The 17273-nt window shown below is 37.4% G+C and overlaps 1 protein-coding gene across 6 annotated transcripts in view; it reads right to left on the bottom strand.

The window, feature by feature from the left end:
* Positions 1-17273, bottom strand: part of LOC115335953 — a 106097-nt gene that overhangs the window by 64936 nt on the left and 23888 nt on the right. For 5 of the 6 annotated variants that reach the window (XM_041120334.1, XM_030002337.2, XM_041120333.1 and 2 more), the window contains exons 10-21: positions 16606-16771; positions 14971-15153; positions 11700-11852; positions 10239-10383; positions 7101-7259; positions 6253-6371; positions 4923-5204; positions 3742-3897; positions 3107-3291; positions 2104-2286; positions 578-669; positions 223-392 (exon numbers count right to left, since the gene is read on the bottom strand). In XM_041120334.1, the coding sequence (XP_040976268.1) occupies positions 223-392; positions 578-669; positions 2104-2286; positions 3107-3291; positions 3742-3897; positions 4923-5204; positions 6253-6371; positions 7101-7259; positions 10239-10383; positions 11700-11852; positions 14971-15153; positions 16606-16771 (1993 nt within the window). Of the gene's footprint in view, positions 1-222; positions 393-577; positions 670-2103; positions 2287-3106; positions 3292-3741; positions 3898-4922; positions 5205-5713; positions 5798-6252; positions 6372-7100; positions 7260-10238; positions 10384-11699; positions 11853-14970; positions 15154-16605; positions 16772-17273 lie in introns of those variants that run through there. The other variant, XM_041120337.1, reaches the window with a different exon arrangement.

Below are 17273 nucleotides of genomic sequence, written 5' to 3'. Positions count from 1 at the left end.
AATATTCATGTGCACTGTTTTTTATATGGAAATAGTATGTACCTATTATCAGCATCAGTAATTTGTTTTCAACATATTTTCCCACTATAATGGGAATGAAAATAATAATAATGTAGAACTTGAAAGCCACTTAAGTTGAATATACAGTACTGAGATATACCATTCTTTCATCAGCATAATAAACTAAAACTAACACCAAAGTGAAGCATGCCATAATGGTACCTGAGGGATATAGTTACATGCAGCTTCCATAACGTACTGCTGCAGGCCTCTGTCTTGCTTAGTTAATGTGACAGCCACTTTCAGAGGTCCCGTAAGGGGGAAAACCAAACCACTGGCTGGGTCAGGATATGACATTTCAGAACACAGCTGCCAGCCAAAAATCTCAGACACTGGTGGAAGACAACAGTTGAACATTCAGTTAGAACAACAAACAAAGATAACATGCAAATGAATATTGCACTGAAGACCTTTTAGAACTAATATGTAAGAAAGAAATTCTACTGAATAAGATGATCTGTTAGGGATATTTCAGAATGATCAAGATTTCTAAGACAAACATAATAGTTAGACTCACCTCCCTCCCCAGTGCAAGATCTGGTTTCTGTGTGGTCTTGGAAAACATCTGTATCTTCCATCCCATCCACCATTGTGAAGTAGAGTTTAGAGCTACAACCAAGAATTTCAAACGGTCACATAAAAACAATTACGCTAAAGTTACAGCAATATTTAAACAAAATTCTGTTACATGCCATCTTGTCCCAGATGGGAAAAACAAGAAAGATGAAGTTCTGCTAAGGTCAGTCTACATTTCTGCTAATTAGCACTGATTTTTATCCACAGTTTCCATGTTTAATCTGTCACTATCTTGAGATTCTTCTGCAGTTCTTCACAGTCAGTACTAGATTTCCCTGTTCTGAGCAATTTCGTATGGTCAGCTTATTCCAGCTCCACTCACTGTCTGGCTTCTAGACATTTCCCCGCCCCCCCCCTTAGGGTATGTATGGACATCAGTTTTGTTCCAGTCTTGCAGTTCTTCCAGAACTTCAGAACTTCACTAAACTGCTTGTACAAGAATCATGGTCTCTGCACTTGATGGGAGCAAGAGCGTGAATGCAAAATCTAATAGACTCTACAGTCAGTCTTTTGTTCAAATAATACACAATATAGGTTTGTAATTATTTTGACTTTCACTCTGGTCTGTCATCCATCCTAGCTGACAGAAATAGAATTACATTAGTAAGTTTCCCAGAGTCCTAAGGGAATGGATGGTTTAAAAGCAAAGTCCAGAGCTTTTTAGCTGTTTTCTGAACTGCATATCCTATAGTACCACGATGTCCCAAATCAAGAGAAACCCAAAGGAACAACAATCCACGTACTGTAAATACTTCATTCACCTGTTGTCATGTCTAAGAGGCATGTAGTTGACATGTTGTTTACAATATGTGCCTTCTACTTGGACTTCTATCAAATCTAAAAGTCCAAAGAAAAGAGAAAGCCAGCAGAAAAGAAAGAGCTAAAAAGCCTAGCTTGCATTAACACAAATAATTAATTTTCTTAACATCTGACAGTTTCTGAGGTGGCATTTTACAATGTAACCTTTACCTAGCATTAAAGAACCTAACTAAAAACTCACTAGAAGGGTATGAGCACACCTTGTTAGTACTATATTCCAAATTATTCCAGTGTTTTCCTAAATACTATTCTGTACCTGGTTTTGCTAAATACCATCTGTAGAAGTAATGCTAAGCTTTTCCTCCAGCACTTTAATTCCCTGAACTAGATTCTTTGGACACTAAAGTTCCAGAAACAGCACTGATATTCAGTAGAAAAAAACAGGGGAGTATGAAAAATTCATTTACATCTTTTATCATAAGGCTTTGATTTGAATGTACGTTTTTATGGTAAAACAATGTAAAACGTACAGAATAATTTCCCCTTCCTTTTCTTCTGAATGGCAGATTTGGACTATGAGTCAGACTGAAACAGTTTGTTTTCTGACAAAATGTATTTCTGCTCTATTAATGAGCCTGCCAGTTAAGTTCTGATGCAAGAAAGTTATTACTTTTACTATTTTAGGAAGATATCCTTGCTTAATCTTACCTGAAATTAATTATCTCCATAGATTCTTCTGGAGTGTTCAAGAAAACTTTGAGCTCTTGCCCTTTTTTTACCTGGATTCCGCCATCAAGACTAGTAGATGTCCTCATTCCTGTTAACCAGCTTAGGCCAGCTTGTCCCAGAGTCCCCACAGTTCTCATTTGGACAGAAAGCTGGACAAACGCACTGTTGAAAGATTCAGATACATATTCTTCTATGAAAAGCACTTTCTTTTAAAAGCACTTAATTTAAACCATAGGCTGCTCATCCTCTTCAATAAATACATAGTGTTTGATGCTGTAACACAGTATATTCTAACATTAAAATCATGACAACTATTTATATTTTTTAAGTTATTTCAGGAAATAACTTACAAATTGTATGTACACAGACATACACTTTCTAACATGAATTAAAGTGTAGTTTTGCTATATCTCCTAAGTAAGGGAGTTGAACCCAGACTTCAGCTTGAAACATCAGGAAAGGGAAAGCAATTAGGATTGAATATCATGGTGTAAGTTTATCTCTGTCTATATAGCACTTAGTGAAGTTTAGTAAATATATTCAGTATGTATAAAAAGCTACAACAGCCAGGTAAGGAAACACAGGGTTAAATCATCCATTGGTTGTAGATCCATAACCTGTAACTGCATGTCTGATTCTGAGAAAAATAGCAAATGCCATCCCCGTAACAGGTAAAGCATTCAAAAGATCATCTGCATGCAAACACTTAGGAATTTGATTTAGAGATAGGGAGGAATGGTCAGCTTAAAACAGTACTGAAAAAGCACAGCAATAGAGTTCAAAATCAGACAGGCATGATAGGAAACCACTGCTGTCCTTATAGGATAGCAACCATTCAGCAATATAAGGCTGATGACTGCTTGAGTTCTTCAGGAATCTCCTAATTGATTACAATGGACATTCAGACAAAACTTTCACATCAGGAATTGCCACTTGACATCAGGAATATGTGAAAGTGACACTTTAGCAGCAGTGACACTACCTTGGCTTGATATATCCATTTAGAAAGAAATTTGACTGTTCTTTGAAATCCGCATTCCCTTTGATTTTTATGTTGATTGCTGCTGAGGCATTGACTGCCAGCTGAACAGGCAAGCCTGAAATTGCTGGAAACTGCAACTCTTCAGTGGCCAAACTCAGCCTTTTATTAAACTGGACTTCTTGCCCCTATGGTGAAAAAACCCAAACAAACAAAAACTGGAATTTTATTTTGCATAATAAAGTCAGCATTCAAGAATTTTTCCAGATAAAACTATTCACTGCATTCTTCTGCTGTGAAAGTGTTTTTAACTGAGCTGATTTGGGAAATAAGGTAGAAAGCAGCCCAAAACCTGCATCTGGCCAGGGCACAAATTAGACACTAGTCCCACCCAGTTAAAGAAATAATTATTTTTCATTTATGCGTGGATGGATTTGAATGAGAACAGCAAGAGATAAGAACCATAAGACAACAGAACAAGTCCTTGCCTAATGAACTGAATGCTGTTTAAACCCAATACATACTAGTGTCTTTTAGAGTTCAATTTAGAGAAACAATATTTTGTATCTTTTACATTATCTATCAGAAAGTAGTTTCTCAAGGCATTTACTTTCAAACAGAAAAAAGGTTCCTTTCACCTTCAGAAGTTTGACAGCCAACTCAGCCAGATTTAAAGAATAATGTTTCATTTGTTTTCTTAAATCTTCACAATCCAAGAAGCTAAGTTCATTTCCAAAGATCTTCATGCTTAGCTCACATTTCAACACCTCCTTTCTCTCCGTTCTCTCAGTGAACTGACGTGATAAAGAAACAAATCAGGAAGAGAATGATGTTTATATTAATTTCCTTTCAAACTCATAACAAACAGTTCCTCAGTGCAGGCTATGTTATCAGTAAACTGACATTAGGCTCCCTTTTATAAATATTTCAAGACCACTTAAGACCCTGGATTAGTACCTGTTCTTTCCAGCTAAACTTCAGCTCCATACCACACAAGCTGACTTTCATTATGAACACAGGTAATGTCTAGTCCTAAGATGACTGGGCAAAAGGACAAGTATTGCAAAACATACCCACAAACAGAGGAAGCTTTGAAAAATACAGTCTCAATTAATACAACATTATGGGTGCCATGATTGCTAAATAAACTGCTAAGAAGTAAAAATTTTACATATTCCCTCTTTATGAATCAATACAACAGCAACACAACATGAACATGAGCTTCACTGTAAGAAGAAACTCTAAGATGAGTTCCAAGTAGAGATATGGTCTAAGACAAATGAAATAATTCATGGTCCCCAAGTTTTTCTGATAATACATCAACAATTGAAGTCAATTCCCAAAGCTTTCCTGTTACATACATAGAACATAGCTCTCTCCAAACATGGGTAAATTCACAAAGGGTCAATGTAACATCTGACATTAAACTGGGAAGTCAGATCACAAACAGCACAACTCAGGAACTTAATATCAAGCAGCTGTTTACAGTGCCACAGAAATCAACAGACAAAAGGACATCAGTATAAAGAGGATCAGAGCTCAAAATAATGAGAGGAAGCCCAAAACACAGGGAACATACTCCCCTGGCTGAGAGTCATTGTTTTGAGACAATAAAACAATCTGAAAAACTGAAAATCTGGCTCTTTGTTGCTTTGTATTTTATGCAGCTGTTAAGTTCTCTGCAAATGACTGGAACTGGTTACATATGCTTTATGCAAAGGAGTCACAGTAATACAGAGCAGTCGTCCAATGCTAGATGGGACCCTAAGTTTAACTGGGGAATGTCACTAATTTTTCCAAGATTTACAGAGTCAGTTACCTTTTTTACTAACTCACTCATCTTACTGTACTTTCTTCCAGCACAATTCTGGTTAGCTTTTCTCAACTTTGGCTTGCCAGACTTGGTCACAAGATAATCAGTGGGGCTGTATCGCTTCAAAGTCAGCTTCCTCTGGTTGACTTTTCCTGTTGTTTCCACCGGGTTTTCTGACTTGTGGTTTCTTTCATTAGTGTTTGCAAAAAAATAGTCACTGAAAGTAGCAGACTTCTGCCCAAAAATCTTCTGCATGAGAGCCTCAGCATTCTCTAATCGTACATCAACCTAGGGGAAAGCATATGGCATTGAAAAGCCTGACAATGAGATGCATAAGCCATGTTCAGTTCTACAGGCAGAAATTAAAAAAATACATCCAGATGCAACCTTTAGGTTTTTGTACAAAGAAAGATTTTTCATACAAGATCACAGTGATCTACAAAGTTTAGTATCCTACCTCATGTAGCATCCAATACTGGATATTTCAGTATTAAAACTTTCCAGTAAAAACTCTTTAGTTTGTTGCTTATGTGAAGCTCAGTACAAAATAAAAATCCTTTTTTATTCAGGTACTGGTTCATTTACACCATGATGGGACAGTTTGAGCTACTGCTATTTTAGCATGTTACAAACAGTATTTTGATTGGAAAACACTAACACACCCTTTTAATGCTCCTGAAATAAGATTCTGATTGGCAGTTTGACACTGAAAAAAAAATATTTTGTTCCCTTGCAAGCTTAAACTGGAGATCTGAAGGATACATTATAAATTCTTTCTTTCACATACACATTTTTACCTGCAATAAAGGGTCCATATGCCAAACACTGCTTTCTCTTGGAGGCACATTAGAGGCACAATTAAAAATGATGAGGTTGCAGGCAGGCCATTTCAACATCCCAAGTACTGAATGCTCAATGGGACTAAAACAGTGACTTCAGTTAGGTATATACGACTCTACCTCCTGTATTGAAGGAACGGTGTACCCAAGCCAATCCATTTTCCACTGTAAGTCAACCAAAGGAATCTTACTGTCCTAAGCAGGAGCTAGACCAGTGTCTCAGAAAGCACTGACTTTTATCCTTCATTTGAATCAACAAGAGCTGAATATAACTTACTTGACTAGTGTATGGTACTATCAGAGTGAAAGTGGTTTTATTATGACTAAGTCCATTACACAAAGGAGTCATGAGTCTGAGGCAACTTTGCTGTAGCAGTGAAAAGCACACCTTGCTACAGGAACTGTAATGGGAAATTAGAAAATATTTCTTTTTATTTCAATACACCAAGTGTCCGTTGAGGAGGGGGATTAAAAAAAAAAAAAATCCATAAACTTGCCTCCAGTAGATTTATAGCCTGCCCCATAAGGTGAACAGTCAAATTTGTCATGACTGATCGTGGTAGAAAAGATGCAGGAGAAAAGACCACTGATGCTTCCATATTTGCACCTGCACCAGCTGCAATAGAAAATATCAGATGTCTGTCATTTGGAGATCAGCTATTCTTATATACTTCGCAAGTCTCATTGTTCTTTGGAAAACTGCAACTCTGCTCATTAAGAAGATGAATAAAACAGGTGAATAAAGAAGGTGAATAAAACATTAAGTCAGCAGGTGAAATTATTTAACTTTTTACTATAGCAAAGACTAACAGACATTACTGAAAGCCTGTTATCTGACTAACACTAAAAGAAGAGCATTTACAATGCATATCGTACACAATAGCACTGGAAGAGATGGACAGAAAATCAAAATGTTACTCTGAAAAATATTATCTAGTGTTTTTGCTAAAAACAAATGATGAACAGATAGTAAAACAGGAAGGAATTAGCCTGAATCTTTTCTTATACCAAGGAAAGTACATGAATCAGAAGAAAAAAAAATAAATCCCAATCCCCTGTTGCTGCAAAGGAAGCTCACTAAGGAAGGAATCAAAAGTTGATGTTCACAAAAGCATTCTAAAAAGTTCATTGGTTCTTATTCTCCTCTCTCATAAAAGGCAAAGTTCCATGGTACCTGGCTTGCTGGAATTACATCTGATATACTCCAGTTAAGGTCAAAGCAGAATCAAGCCTACATTTGCATATCTGGGTATGTCAAAAATTTAAATTCTCTAGAGCAGGAAAGCCATGTGGGATTTTAATAATCCATATGTTACAAAGCATTCAGTTCTAAAACTCCACATACCTGAGTGGAACGTGACATCGGAATACGATGAGTATTTCCATGTCTCCCGGTCAAAATCTCTGCTAAGGATTTCATCAGGAATAGAATCTCGAAGGTGCTCCTTCAATGGATCATCTGTCTCCAGGAGCTGAGAGAGGTGACTCCAAACAAAGGAGCCCACTTAAATTAAACAAAGAAGAGCATTTGGAAATTAGAGAAAAATTAAAACAGTTTTAAAAAATTCATACAGGGAGCCGTTTCCCTGACCACAACAGAATTCATTCATTTTCAGCACCATTAAAATCAGTCTGATGCACCTATCTTTATGACAGTCAACTTATTTAAACACTGTCTTATTCTTTCCAATATGGCATGTGAGGGGCCATTCACTCCCTAGTTTCATTTATGCTTCTCAGCTAACCTAGGCAGAAAAGGAGGTAAGGTTAACCTACTTATGCACTGTTTGCAAAGGATCTTCTGTACTAAATTCAAAGGAATGCTGCAAAAAAAAGATACAATTCTAATACAGATGTTAGAGGCAGACTATGCAGCTCAAATAATATTGGACTGTTTCTGTTCTTCAAAGAACAGATGCAACAGAATTATTTAAAAGATGGTTTTAAACTTCAACTTTGGCAGCATCACTCATTTTGTTCCTGAAAAATCACTGATCTACTGTACTGAAACATAAAAAAAAAAATTAAGTCTGGGATAGACAGCAAGCACATGAATATCTTAAAATAACTGTTAAAGACTATAAGCAGGTATAAACAAAGCCTTTTAAAGGCAAGCATTAAGCAACTTTAAATATAGGGAGGTCTATTAATCAGATACCCTACATCAACACTGGCAACAATATTGGTAGACTTGTAAGAGAAAATTGGCAATAAAGTTTCTTTACATACAACAAACAAATCATTCCACTACAAAGAATCTTTCTATACTGTGCAATATACATTTCCAAAAGCAGTTCCAAAAAGAAAAAAAAAAAACAAAAACAAAAACGCACACACAGTTAAACAGTTGTGATTCAGAATTAATATTTCTGCATGACACCGTGCTGATTCATGGTTTGGCCATGTATGCACTGTGTTGTAGGGGGCAAACATATTCCATGTGTTCTGGAGTCTGGTTCTTAAATAGAAGCTTTTTTTTCTCCTGAAGATAAAAGATATTAGGCTCCAGTGCTAGTTCAATGCACAGACACTGAATACTGATATAACTGCATTTTTCACAATACAACTTCTTTTGTTCATGTTGCTTTTTCTGAATGTGGCAACCAAAAACTAGTACGTGCTCTATGCCTCCAGAAGCACTTGTTACTTGAAAGTCTATTATATGAATTATTTAGGTGTTACATCAACCGAAGACAAAGGAAGGAAATTAACAAAATTCAGGAGTATTGCATTAAATTGCTTAAAACATACAACATTTTAGATAGACCTATGGACCTCTTTCATAAATCAGACAATTTATTTCTTTCGCACAGAGCCACAGAGAGGAGAGCGGGGGGACACCTTGACAGTATTTTGCAGGCTTATGCAATTTCTCTCTGTCTGAACTCTAAACAGAGGGGAACAAGTCCTGTCCAAACCACAAGCCACATCATCAGATGAATACAATGCTGAGCCTGAACTCCTAATGGCTGCAGGATATACTGGTCTGGACATAACATCCTGATAAAATGGATACATGGCTTCAAGTTCAGAGCTGGCTAGGATCCAGACACATCAGAGTGCAGACAGAGCCTGCTTTCATCTGCCTGCAAACAATCTTATAGATACGCCTTTCATGTTTGCTCCTTCTTGACAGATTTAAAAGCAAAGGATTAGTTTAGAGGTATTCTTTGTTGAATGTGGTAAAACAATTTAGAAAAAAACCCTCCACCCAAAATATGGGATCAGCTTAAACATCTGTGTGCTTTGGTAATAAAGAGCTGATAGGATTCTATGCTTTTATGGAACCTACAGTTTCATTTCATACTAGCCCAAACACCTTCTCCTTCAGACAAGCTACTTAAATAAAAAGATTACTTTTAAACATAGTATAGATTTTCTACTCGGCATCAGTTCTCAATTCAGTCTCTCATGTCAGTAATCTGGCTCAGATCAGACAATAATTGATCATGGAACCACAGAAGCAGGAGGCATAAATCAGAATAAACTATCAATAATTAAGACATTATACTTACGCTATCCTTTTCCCCATATGACTGCTACACTGTTGGCCAGCTATTATACATTTGGATATATGACTAACATCCCTCACAAAGTCCTTTTCACAACATTTCCTAACACAACATGTCCCAGTTCCCACATTTTGCTTTTTCCCTGTGTTATAAACAGTTTCTTGATGCCATTTGTTTGCCATTAGATCCACAGTTCTGAAACTGTGACCCTTAGGACTTTCAGTTGACCTGAAGAATCGCTTCTGTCACAGTGATGAAGCACCTCCTGCTAAGCCTTGATGCTAACTGCAGGAACCCTTAAAGTTCCTAGGTACCTTAAATCATCTAAATGAAAATCAACAGGCCTTTCTTTGCAGTCTTCAGATCTGCTTAGTTTCTGTCTAACGCCATCTTTAAAATACTGTGATCAATATTAAAACCGTATCAAAACTGATATAAAATAACTGCAAAAGAGGATAGTACCAAAGAAAGACCATGGTAGTGAGTCCTTATAATAAATATTTGTGTTACATCAAGTAAACAAACGTAAACAAGGAATTTAGGAGCATTAAAAAGGTAATTAAGAATACTTCACTTTATACCTGCAGGTTGCAATACTTTTTGTCTGCCACTTGTGTCTTTCTCAACCTAACAAAATGTAATTTGCAGTTATCCATTTGTATTTCTAATACACTAAACATCAAAGATGTTCCATGCATTTCTTTCTCAAGAGCATTCAGCTAATGAAATGTTGCCAGTAGAGGGAACTAATTCTGTGAAGAGTCACTCCTTACCGACTATTTTTAAAATAACAGTATCACAATTCCTATACAAAATGTGGCAATCATACAAATAATATTTTAAAAATGACCTATAAAGTATTAAGATTAACTAAAAATTCATATAGATTGGTACCACCACACCTGTAAAGTAAATCTTACATTGATGTATCATTTAGGAATCTGTAAGATTTCAGTAGTTGCTTGGCTAACCTTGACTGGATGTTTCTTTCAGCAAAGTCTTTTGTACTTGTTTAAATAACTCTTCATGTGGACATTTCATTGCAATATAATAAGCAGCAATCCTTATTTCCACATCTTCACTGGTTGCTTGATACAGCTGAACTAATACAGCATTCTAAGACAAAAAGATAAAAAGATAACCAAAAAAGAAAAAGACAATTATTATTTACTCCACTAAAACACCTCATGTATGCACTTTCAGGTACAGGTGGGTTTTTCTTTCTGAAAGAGATAGCTATTGCTTTATACCTGACAAAGTCACTTCATGCAACACGTATACAAACGTATGTATATATCCTCTATACTACCTTGTCCACAAATTTCCAGAACAAACTGTCATTATGACCTGAATCCCATACCAGCTAATTTATTCAGGACTGTCTGCAACACAAAACCTCACTTGCTAGCACAACTGTTAATGATGGTTTTATTCCACCACAGGGGAGAGTTGTTCTATTACATTTCACACATGCACCACAGCTAATACACAGACAACAATGGCTACGTTTTTGTTACCAGGCTATTAAGATCATTACTTCTGGTCTCAATCAAAGGGTAGGACTGTAACAAATTTATTCTGTTCAATACTTCCCCAGTATCAACAAATATGAATTGTTTGGTCAACTGCCAGGAATTAAGACATCGGTGACTGATACTAGTAACATTTCTATTAGCACTTAACAACCCCAGACCACCTACAGGGTTTCAGTTTAGCAGTTCATTTGCTAGACAATGATGGGGTGTATGACAACATACAGACTTCATACCTTCAACAGGTCTAAGGAGCAACACCAAGCTTCGTAACTACAGAACAAGAAGATTACGCCAATCCATGCTGCAATTAAATTTTAAAAAGCCATAGAAAACGCTCCTCCAAGTGGAAGTCCATGTGGAACCTCTTGTTCTTCTGGAGGAGGACTGCCAGCTTTGCCCAGGCTAGCACTCCTGGCTTTGAAATTCTTTTTAGTATCAAGTTATTTGAGATAAACAACTTTTGTGTTTTCTTCTATAAAACCATTAACAAAACGTTCTAACTATGATAGCATATTGCCAATCACAACAAACTTCTCACATTAATACTTAGCATTTCAGAGAATGATACAGTGCAACAGACTATAGGAAAAATCAAGTACTGTGGGTTTTCAGCCATCACCCACACAGACATAAGCCACCCAACTGAAGTAACTTTTTAAGAAGTCACAAACATTACCTCAGTCACTGGATGTGTTATCTCAACTACAGCAAAGCATAATATAGGTCCATTCATCGGGGTGGTCCTACCAACCTCTCCGACAGCAGAAGAGCTCTGCTGGAAGACATGTTTACACTTGTTCCTTATTTATTTGCATGTTTCATAATTATTCCAGAAAGTCAAAACTCTGGGACAGCACCAGGAAGCCGTCAGTCATCTGCTGGCAATAAATCACTTACCCTGACAGAACAGGGAATGCGCCTGAAGGCCTGGATAGCAGCTAGACGAATTTCAATCGGATTACTTTTCAGGGAAGCACACAAGCTCAGAACAGGAGCTAGCGAAGCTGCTGCCAGTCCCGCATTTCCAATGGCTTTTAACACCAGTTGCATCTGTAAATACAAAGCAAGGTAGAATAAAAAGTTCACCACATGTTGTCAGCTGTACATGAAATTCTATTGCATTAACATTTTCTGTGGGAATAAAAAAATTCTCTCTTTAAAATGATTGTGGCTCATTTGGGGTGTTTACTGCAGCCCCTAGTGTATGTACCAGCTATATTCTGGCTTTAGCGTGAGCACAAGACTCGTATGAATATGGCCAGCTGTTCTAATGCCACATAGCACTTGTAATTAAAGTCTGGCTTAGACCTGGTGGAATACAAAAGCTACATTGCAATGGAAAAGCAGAAGTCACGGCTTTGATGTGCAGTAAAAGTTTTTCAAGTACTTCAATATTTTGTCCTTTTTGATCACAGTAATTTTGACCTTCTAGTGATTCAGCACAGAGTTCTGGACACAATAACCAATTTAAAATAATAATTTGTCAACAGATGTTATAATGTTACCAGTTTTCTCCACTAAACATACCCGAAACCTGTGCACCTTCAGAACCCAGAAAGCATGTTACCACTGGCAATCAATGAATCTTTAATGACAAGCTGTATTAAAGTTTAGAGCCCAGGGACTTCAACGCAACATGGTGCCTGATTTTCCTTTTACTGACAGTCCCCTAGAAACAACTATACTGAAGCCAACACAGTTAAAATGTTCAAAAACCTTCCACAACTGTTTGGGTCAAACAGTTTATGGTCCGTTTATTGCTGGTTTGAGACATCAGGTGGGAGGTATCTCCTGTTCTGCTCTACATATTCAGTAAAGTTGTCATAGTCAAAGATACCTCTCCCACACATCTGTATATTCACTCACTGCAACATGCTGCTGAGTTTCAAGAGGCTGCTCTTCATTCATCAGACAACTGTGTTTCAGCTGTAAGTTATGGAACAGTTTTCAAGAAGCTAATGAGACTTGAGCAGTCTTTCTCACCGTGCCCCTGTTGATCAGTTCCCTGTTCTGATTTACTAATCTCTTGGCTAATTTTAATCAGATTTGTTGGAAGACAAAAAGGGTTAAAAAAAGCAAAGTTTTCATGAAAAAGGCAACTGGGGGTGTGTGCTAATTTTGGCTGGCATGGAGTCAATTTTCTCCATAGCAGCCTGTATGGTGCTGTATTTTAGATCTGTGACCAAAACACTGTTGATAACACAACAAAGTTTTAGCTATTGCTGAGCAGTGCTTGCACAGCATCAAGGCTTTCTCTGTTTCTTACTCCACCTGCTCAGCAAGTAGGCTGGGGGTGGGTAAGAAGCTGAGAGGGGACACAGCCAGGACTGCTGACCTGAATTTACCAAAGAAATATTCCAAACCATATGGCATCATTCTCAGCAATAAAACTGTGTGTGTGGATGGAGTGGGGGTGGTTCCAAGGTATCCACTGCTCAGGAACTGGCTGGGCATCAGTCTACTGTTGGTGAGCGATTATTTTTGCATCACTTTTGGGGTTTTTTTGGTGGGTTTGGGGTTTTTTTTTGTGGGTTGGGTGGGGTCCTTCACTTACTAAACTGTCTTTATCTCAATCAATGAGTTTTCTCAGTTTTGTCCTTCCAATTCTCTCCCCCATCCCACTGCAGGCAGAGTAAGCAGGTGGCTGTTTGGTGCTTAGCTGCCTACCGGGGTTAACCCACCACAGTAGAGCCGAGAAATTAGTGTCCTTCCCCACAGGGAAAGATTGCAATATAAACTGAATAGACATTTGCTTCATTTGGTCTACTGCTAGCAAACTGGCATGTATAGGCATCCAGTCCAGCAGCACAATCCTAGCTTGGAACTATCCATATGGCACTGTCCTTGCCCAGCTGGCAGCAAGGGATGTAAGAGTAAGCACGGAGAGAGCAGATGCTCAGGTGACCATGCCAATCCCACTGACAATCCATTAGCAACATTGATATCAAAGCTTCTCTTGAAAATACCACTCCACATCCATCTTTGGGAACTTAAATGGCTGTTTTTATTTTTTTAAATACGTCTTTCTAAGGGCTCAGTAGAGACCAGTGAGGCACCTCTGAGAGACATGAGACCACTCACCAGTGCGGTGATGCCTCTTTCTGATGGAGAGCACAGACTTTAAAAGATACATCACCTATTCCAATTTTTTCTAATGAGAGTGATGTATCCCCAAACCGTGTAAAATCCCAATTCTACCAAAATGAACTATGAAAATTTCATACAGCACATAGTAAGAAACTGAAAACATACTCAGAAACTATGATTCTATGGCTGATGGGAAGACAAAAAAGTTCAGCAATGGAATCTCTTTTGTTTTTTCTAATCAAAATTTTGTTCAAGGCTCCCAATACATAAAATCTAGTTTTTTAAGTTATTCCTTTAATAAATGGTGTAAGAATTAAAAGTGAACAGACTGCTCACACTGTATGAAGAAAGATACAAAACCCGTGTGTTTAGCTTGCACACTGGAAAATTAGAGACACACAAATACATGAGATGATAAACTTAGCTCTTGGGCTCTTAACTGCTATGTGATACACTGTCACTGGTATCTCTATTTTCTAAGCATGATAAGGAAGAACCGATTGTTTAAGTAGATCATCAAACTTAAGATATGATATTTCTTCAGCAGCAAATGTCAATTAAAGATAAAAAGCCCCAGAACTGTGGCAGGAATTACTCTTAACTCAAGATCACACACAGCAACTAAGAACGATTTTCCTCTCCTTTTAGTTTCCCAATATCATGACTGACTTACAGCCAGTAACACTGTGACTCAGCAGAACTTATTAGCCAGCAATAACACAGCTAACACTAACTGTACATGATTTTGAGTCAAAAAAGGAATAGGAAACTTTCATCAATGTGCCATTTTACAGGGGAGTGATGTGTGTTCTTCCTACTGATCAACAGTATGAAGTTTGCTTCATCAGTAGACCCAAGACTTTTCCTTATTTAAACACACAAGACCACCCATGCTGATAGGTTGTACTTGTTGGATTACAAAATTTTATCTGCCCATCCTACCAAAGAATATTCATTTACAAAGTTTGTATTCATGGCTTTCTGGAAATCCACTGAATGCCATTTTCATCAAACACGTTCTAGATCATAAAGTGAGTAGAAAAGTAAAGCATTATATCATATGCTTCTGTATGACTGATACCTCACTGAGTTGTTCTGAATCTTGCACGGTACAATTTCCCCCCAAAAATTTCCCAAGAGTCCTCATCACACTCTGCACAGCAGGTACACCATCACAGGAACTGTAAGCTGAACAAAACCTATGTAAGAGAGCAGTTACTCCTAAGAAGCAGCTCTGGCTTGCTCCTGGTGATTTCAGCAAAGGCTGTAAACAAGCAGAAAAAGAACAGGGTGTTTCAGAAAAGTGATTGTCATGATTACTGTAATATACCATAGAAAATAAATGCATCAAAATATTTAAATACTAAAACTCAATCTCAACAATGCATATTTACAAACAGCCCTTAAAGGATTTAAACAAACAAACAAAAAAGGACAACTCTGCAGAGATATAGTGGAAAATTCTTCCACCTTCACATGTAAACATACAGGCTAAATTAGTGTCAACATGATATAGATCTCAGTTCTTTTCACAAGAACTCATGCCCTGTGTGCTTAGGAAGGAGTGTGAAAACAAATCTAAATTATTTTCCAGGACACTCAAAATAGTTCAACACCCACCAGTACAGTTTCTCTAAGTCCCACCTCAATACTTAGCAAAAAGCACTGACAGGTCAGTAAGTCACAGGCAATTTACCCATTTTTAGAATGAAAATTAATTTTTCTGTCCCATAAACCTGCAAATTCCAAATTTCTGTACTCTCTGAAGCAAGCCTGTTAACTGTTGAAAATCCCGCCGCTTCAACCAACGTTTGTGAAGCCCAAATGAACTCAAGATAAATTATTTCATGCAGATGCTGTGGAAAGCCTGCTAACACTGAGAGCTGGTTTTTGTACTCCTGATCAGAACAGAATCAGTATGATTGGGAACAGCAGGCTGTGATATACTCCGCAAGATTCTCCATGGCTGATCAATGGTTCATGAGCACACAAGTCCAGCAGGCATAACATTTTACTTACTTAAAAAAAAAAATTCTTAATGGCTCATTTAAGCTACAGGACTATCTATGATTTTACTGCCTGGAACTCTGCAGCTTCACAAAACAACATAGCAAGCCCAACTTCAGACTCTAAAAGCACGACAGATTACACTGTATAAACCCAGCAGAACAACAGATCTTTAAAGGAAAAATATAGTACAAAACGGAGCCAGTATTACTCTGCATACAATTAACTTAGTTAAGGAAAAATGTCAAAAGCTGCAATAGCACTGCATATACAAAGGACTGAAATGTCTCCAGGTGCTAAATACAAAGCTTGTAACAGACCAAACCGGAGAATAAAACTCTCTATCCAAAGCAGGGAGTAGCTGCAACAGCATCATTCTCCTCACACTGACCTGACCTTGAACCTCAAAACTAATTCACCTAAACCAGTCTCCAGAGTCCACAGGGTAGTTTACACTTTTTTTTCTTTTTCTTTTTTTTTTTTTAAAAAGTCTCAAGGCTAAAAATGCAAATCTAGCTCCAGTGACCAAACATAACTGCATCCTCTTTTGGAATCAAAATTAAAATAGCCAGTAGTTTCACCATGAAAATTACCTGGACAGATAGAGTTTTGTATAAATCTGTGAAAAAGACTATTACTGTAAAATACAAAAATTATGAGCCAGCTAGATTGATGATAAACTAAAAAAGAAAAAACAACACCCACTCACAGCAAGAGATTCGATCATGCCTGAGGTGGGTTTAGGAATGAATGAAAATGACCAGAAGAAGTATTCCACTTTGTCTTCTTCAACTTCTCCGGACGCTATAATTTCTTTCATTAGGACAACACATGCCTCTGTAGCACAAGATGGGAGAGCCTCTATTAGGGGCTGCCTGTAACACAAGAAAAAAAGTACAGCAAATCTAAAATGACCAGAATACTCAAGAATCAAATAACAAACACATTAAGGTTGGGCTTCTTTCAACGTTAATAAAAGTCCACTGGCTTAGCAAATGCCAGATTCCACAGAAATCAACATTATCCTTTGGTTTAGTGACGTTAGGGAAATATGCCTCAGCCAAGATGCGATGAAGTGTATTGGTGTTTCAAGAACTGTATGTAACCAGGCTTTTAAGAAAATACTCAGTTGCTTTCTCTGAAAATGAAGCCAAAACATATCCCAAGTTTGACTTCTAAAGACTGAGGTACCTTAAAGCTCTGATTTTGTATTAAGGTGGGTTTTTTCTTTCATTTCACCAATAACATGAAAATAATAAAACTGAATTGACTAGCTTCTACTTCCTGTGCTTTTTTAAACCTTATGTATGTGGAACGGTTACACCAGCATGACAGACAATACACATTTCAGCTCTTAACAGTCCCTCTGTAAATATT

This window comes from Aquila chrysaetos, chromosome 25, assembly GCF_900496995.4.
Source record: "Aquila chrysaetos chrysaetos chromosome 25, bAquChr1.4, whole genome shotgun sequence".
Classification (NCBI taxonomy): domain Eukaryota; kingdom Metazoa; phylum Chordata; class Aves; order Accipitriformes; family Accipitridae; genus Aquila; species Aquila chrysaetos.
This window is presented reverse-complemented; position numbering and strand designations above follow the sequence as displayed.